Source organism: Neophocaena asiaeorientalis, unplaced genomic scaffold, assembly GCF_003031525.2.
Source record: "Neophocaena asiaeorientalis asiaeorientalis breed wild unplaced genomic scaffold, Neophocaena_asiaeorientalis_V1.1 scaffold298, whole genome shotgun sequence".
Classification (NCBI taxonomy): Eukaryota; Metazoa; Chordata; class Mammalia; order Artiodactyla; family Phocoenidae; genus Neophocaena; species Neophocaena asiaeorientalis.
Genome location: NW_020171997.1, coordinates 533,782 through 540,261, shown reverse-complemented (window position 1 = coordinate 540,261; position 6,480 = coordinate 533,782). Strand labels below are relative to the sequence as shown.

General features: G+C 39.0%; 1 protein-coding gene across 7 annotated transcripts in view; it reads right to left on the bottom strand.

Moving 5' to 3' along the window:
- Positions 1-6,480, bottom strand: part of GALK2 (galactokinase 2) — a 135,529-nt gene that overhangs the window by 107,102 nt on the left and 21,947 nt on the right. For all 7 annotated transcript variants that reach the window (XM_024748916.1, XM_024748925.1, XM_024748934.1 and 4 more), the window contains one exon: positions 2,891-2,979. In XM_024748916.1, coding sequence (XP_024604684.1) covers positions 2,891-2,979 — 89 coding nt within the window. The remainder of the gene's footprint in view (positions 1-2,890; positions 2,980-6,480) is intronic.

Here is a 6,480-nt window from a genome sequence, read left to right as displayed (position 1 = left end):
GTGCGAATGTAAATTGATACAGCCACTATGAAGAACAGTATGGAGGTTTCTCAAAAAACTAAAAATAGAACTACCATACGACCCAGCAATCCCACTACTGGGCATATACCCTGAGAAAACCGTAATTCAAAAAGAGTCATGTATCACAATGTTCATTGCGGCTCTATTTACAATAGACAGGACATGGAAGCAACCTAAGTGTCCATCGACAGATGAATGGATAAAGAAGATATGGCACACATATACAATGAAATATTACTCAGCCATAAAAAGAAACGAAACTGAATTTTTTGTAGTGTGGTGGATGGACCTAGAGTCCATCATACAGAGTGAAGTAAGTCAGAAAAAGAAAAACAAATACCATATGCTAATACATATATATGGAATCTAAAAAAAAAAAAAAAATGGTTCTCAAGAACCTAGGGACAGGACAGGAATAAAGACGCCGTCGTGGAGAATAGACTTGAAGACACGTGGAGGGGGAAGGGTAAGCTGGGACGAAGTAAGAGAGTGGTATGGACATATATACACTACCAAATGTAAAATAGATAGCTACTGGGAAGCAGCTACATAGCACGGGGAAATCAGCTCAGTGCTTTGTGTCCACCTAGAGGGATGGGATAGGGAGGGTGGGAGGGAGACGCAAGAGGGAGAAGATATGGGGATATATGTATATGTATAGCTGATTCACTTTGTTATACAGCAGAAACTAACACACAGTTGTAAAGTAATTATACTCCAATAAAGATGTTAAAATATTTTTTTTAATTAAAATAAATAAGTAAGTAAGCAGAACTCTAGGGAGCCACCAGATTCTGTCGGGAAGGCTACAATGTGAATGACAGCCTTCTGAGAATGAAGATTCCTCCCTCTGTGAAAACTGATGGAAACATCCTGGGTGAGGGGCAGGGAGGGAGCATGAACTACTGGCAAGTAAGGATAACAACCATGATTACATTTTGGATATTTTAACAGAAAATATAATAATGCTTTTAATAAAGACTGAAATTCATTTCATCCCAAGCACTAACTAATTAACTACCTTGGAACATAATCCCCCCTTTTTTAAAATCAGAAAATAGTCAATACATTTACTAGAATAAGAATTACTTATTCAGGAAATACCTTAGTTTGGAACGCTTACTCCCAAAACTAAGTGAAACTTGGCTCTCTCTCCTCTGAGGATATTGCTTCTTTGCAGTCCTCTCACAATAGCAAGTTCTTGATGACCTCCTCCCACTCTGTTGTTTCCAGGATTTCTTCCTGTCCTCTTCCTTGGAGGCTCATATCACATTTTCTCATCTTCATCACTTTCATTTCTGACTCTCAGACATCTGCTCCTCACTGAAGACATTTGCATCTCATTCCACCCTCTCCATCCCAGTCCTGCAATGCCTGGATAACATCCAAGTAAACAACCCAGCCCAAGACCCCAGCTTCCTAAGCCCTTCACCTCTGGAAAACTTGACCTCCTCTCTGCTTCAGCTATCTACTTCCGTGGACTTGACAAATCCAGTAATGACCACAGACCTTCTTATCACCTGGAACTTTTCTACCTGTGAAATTTTTGTTTCAAATATCAAATTCTTTACTAAAACTTCCCATCCTGCCATTTCTCTTACTCCGTTTATCCTATCACCTGTTCCTCGGAGTCAGTTCTTTGCCCTTTCTACCCTATAGGTTCCCTCCTACCTTTCTTTCTTTTTCTACCTAGCATAGATTCCAGGGTTCATTACTTCACGTACCCTTCTGACAATACCGGTGAATTCTTGATGTCATTCTCTTGTAACCTCCATCCAAAACAAAACCCCAAACCTAGATCAAACACAGGCAACTCAGACTAGCTGAGCGGGAAAAAGGAACAACTTTGCAGATTGGTACTGCTACAATTCTATGGTCTCCTGCTCTAACCAGATCTTAATGTTACCAGCAAACTTTTTTTTTCCCAGTCCTCTCCTTCTCCCATCCTTGACAAAGCTATTTCAAACTTTCTGCCATCTCCTTAAACTTCCAACACCTCCAACACTCCCCCAAAAGAACTCCCTCAACCTTCTATACCAAAATTATACATTTACCTGCATCAACTTGCATCCTTTTCTTCCCTGCCTTCTGTTAAAAAGTAGTCAAAGTGGCCCTCTTCCTATGCCATAGACACCAGCCCTTCTTGCCTTCTTGGGAATCCTGCTCCATCAAGTTCCTCCTGTTTCAGATATCTTTGACCTGTCTCTCTCCACTGATTTTACTCAATTCCCCCTCCCCACCTCATTTAACCATGCTCAAACATCTCATATTTTTAAAATCCTCCATTATTTACTTCAAAATAAGACTGCCTGAGTTGATAATAATTGAAGCTACATTTTGGGTACATGGGAGTTCATTATATTATTCCAACTACTTTTTTATATGTTTACACTTTCCAGTACAGAAAGTCTTCTTTTTAATCCTCCCTTGATTTGGATTTTTCTCAGTTCCCCATCCCATTTTCTCTTGACAAAACGTATTCATTCTTCAGGTTACCACACATTTAAAAGCAAGGAATTATTCGGTTTTCCTGTATTCTTCTAATCCAATGAGTAAATGTAAAACCATCAAAATTACTCACTGCAGTCTAAAAACTTAACCTGCTGCACAGAAAAATCTGTCCATCTCTCATGAAAATAATGTAAATAACTGGGTCTCAACAAATTTCTAAATTTTAAAAATGAATGGACAAAATTAACATTAATAACATGGATTGGGAAAGATGAAAATATAGTGTTCCTTATGCAAAACTTATCTTGCTATAGTAGATGTGTGTGAAACATTGTTTTTTCAATTCTCCCGATGTATTGACAAAAATTTGGATCTTACCAAAGGAAGAAAAAATTAAGAGAAGGAACTTTTGAAATACCTATGATATTGACTCTTCCTGGTGCTCGAACATAAAACTTGGGAACGGATCCAAACTTAGAATTAAACATCTCTTTTAGCTTCAGCAATCTGAAAACAAGAATAGAATATTTCAGAATATCCAGATAATAGAAAAACCCATAAGATACACACACACACACACACACACACACACACATTTCATATACCTACCACCATTAATTATCTTTAAAAATAATAAAAGCAAACTCTTTTACTGACATACTTCCTTGAAAATCCCACGATGAAACAATACTGTAACCCGCTAAGTGACACAAGAGTATAGCTAAACACACAGAAGAGTAAAAAATTTAATACTGATGAACACAACAGAAAAACAATTCTTTGCTTCAACAGAATTAACTTCCTGGATAATTTCTCAATGATATTCAGAGAAGAATCTCTTTCTACTAAAAAATAATAGCATGGAGTAATGTATCAGTTTCCTAGCGCTGCCATAATAAAGTATCACAAACTGGGTAACTTAAAACAACAGAAATTTATTGTCTCTGAGTTGTAGAGGCAAAATCAGAGTGTTGGCAGGACCGTGCACCTCTGAAACCTGAAGGGGAAAATCCTTCCTTGCCTCTTTTTAGTTTCTGATGGTGACCATCAATCCTTGGCATTCCTTGGCTTGCTGCTGTATCACCCCAATCTCTGCCTATGTCATCAGGTGGAATTCTCTGTGTGTCTCTATCTGTGACTCTGTTTTTCCTTCTCGTAAGGACACCAGGCTTATGGGATTAGGGCCCACCTTAATTCAGTATGACTTCATCTTAACTTGATTACATATGTAAAGATGCTAGTTCAAATAATATTACATTCTGAGGTTCCAGGTGGACATGAATTAGGAGGGATGCTATTCAACCCAGTACAGTCAAATGAAAACTAGACTGGATATCAGGAGACTACAGTTCTAATTCCAATGGGGGTTCTAATTCGATGCCAAAGTTTGGCAAATCATTTTCCCTTGGACCCTCTTCTGTAAAATTAGAGCATTTGAACAAGATATTCCTCACAGGTCCCTTCCAGGTCAAAAATGCTTATAACATATTTAATAATTTTACACTGTTAAATCATCTCAAGTCACTTCTATGAATACCCCCCACTGTTTGTAGTCCCACAATATATTGTATCTGAGTAATAACACCAAGACAGTAAATATTTATTAGACCTACTATATTCAAGACATTCATTAATTAAATGATTAATCTTAAAGATTAGTTACAAGAAACATAAAATCACACCAAAAAAATCTAAGAAAAAAGGAAATTTATTATAATGATAGAAAGATACATTGAATATTCTTGGAAGTTATTCAGGATGACCTCCTAGGATTATGACAGCCATCAGAAACTTTAATTACTGATGGGTGGGGCTGTGTTCCTGCCCAGTTTGTCATGCCTGAGGTGTCCCTGCACTGGAGTCTACAGACTTTTGGGTGGGGCTAATGGTGGCTTCCAGGAGGGCTCACGCCAGTGAGTACTCCCCAGAATTGCTGTTGCCAGTGTCCTAGTCCCCACCGTGAGCTGCAGCCACACCCCTGACTCTGCAGGAGACCCTCCAACACTAGTAGGTAGGTCTGGCCCAGTCTCTTATGCTTTGTTCCCCTGGGTCCTGGTGTGCAAGAGACCTTGTGTGTGCTCTCCAAGAGTGAAGTTTCTGTTTCCCTCAGTCCTGTGGAATTCCTGTGATCAAACCCTTCTGGCCTTCAAAGCCAGATTCTCTGGGGGCTTCTTCTCCCATTGCCAGAACCCCACACTGAGAAGCCTGATGTGGGGCTCAGAACTTTCACTCCTGTGGGAGAATTTCTGTGGTATAATTATTTCCCAGTTTGTGGGTCACCCACCCAGCAGGTATGGGATTAGATTTTATTGCAATTGTGCCCCTTCTATCATCTCGTTATGGCTTCTTCTTTGTCTTTGGATGTAGGCTATCTTTTTTGGTAGGTTCCACTATTTTTTTGTCAATGGTTGTTCAGCAGTTAGTTGTGATTTTGGTGTTCTTGTAAGAAGGGGTGAGCTAACATCCTTCTACTCCGTTACCTTGAGCTCTCCAGGAAGCCAGAGCTGATGTTATAGTGGAATTTTCTTCATCAGCATTCTACATCCAGCCAGATGCTAACGTCTTGTATTTGTCATACAAACATGAAGAGTCTTAGTTGGCAGGGTAGCTCCACTCCAGATGGTCGTTCAAGGATCCAGATATCTTCCTTCTCATTGCTTCACTATTTCAGACTGTTGTCCATTTCTGCATGCTCAAAATTGGATTGTAGGCATGTCCATGCTCTAGGTCAGATGAACCATTCTTTTTTTTTTTCCCTCAGTGGCTGCCTCTTCCCCTCGACACACCAGTGCAGCAGTCGTGCTCTGCCCCCAAAAACTCTATTTAAATTGTGTGTTTGGCTCTCTCCTTCCTGTCTCATTCTTTCATCCCTCCAAAAACACCATCACCATTTCCCTCTGTTCAATGCTCTTCACATTCCAGTTGCCTCTGTGAGCCTCTGAGTTTTTGCTCTTCCATCCCTTCAGTTTTCATGACACTGTGGCCTCAAGTCTAGAAGATTCAACAGCTTCAATGTCCTATACTTTCTGATTAAGTCTCTGTGTCCCTAATTCAAATTCTCAAACAGATAATCTGGTTGGCAGCATATAGGTCCTGTATCCATCCTGGTCCAATTACTTTTGGCCAAAAAGGAAAAGCTATTTGATATAAACAAGGTCACTTGCTTTAGTTACAGATATGATCACCTGGGTCCACTCTTTCAGCAGAGGTTGTGGATGACAACAGAAGATGTGGAGAAGGAGATAATAATGGATATCTCTAGCACATCATTCAAGATAGATTTACTGGACTCCCAAGTAGATGTGCATAATGATAGCTGCCTATATCTGATTTTCCCCATATATCCTGCAAAACAATTTAGAACAAGAACAAACAAGTGATATTTTTATTTCTTTATTATAACTAGATAACTGTACCTTTATTATAAGTAGAAGAGAATGCATAAACTTTAAATGAAAGAAAGAGGCAAAACACTGCGAGCCACTGGAAAAAGAAACTGAGTGAAAAGAGCAAACTAAGATTAATCTAAAACCACCACTAGAAAGAAAAAGTACATCCATTTAAAAATGAGAGGTGTAAAAGAAGAAAAGATGAAAATAAACTCATTGATTGCTACATAGGCAATCAAAAACTTAAAGGATACCATTAAGCATGACACAGCAACAATTTTTTTTAAGTTACTACACGCAGGCATATGAAAAAGTATTATTAAACTCCTAGAAAAAAAGTACCCCAGGGAGACTGTGACCTGTGTAGTCAGATAGACCTGGGCTCAAACCCCTTCTCGACCATGTGATGAAATTCCTTAACCTCATTCACCTTTATATGGGGTGGAAATATGAATTGAGTTATTTGGAAGATTAAATAAGGTATTGTAGGAACAGTGTCTAGCCTAGGGCTGGCATGAAGTACTCGTTCAGTAAATGACAGTTATTATAAGCTCCTGATTCCTTGGTTCAGTACTGTTTCTACTCTGCAGCATATGAATAAGAATCCACTAGAAGCAAT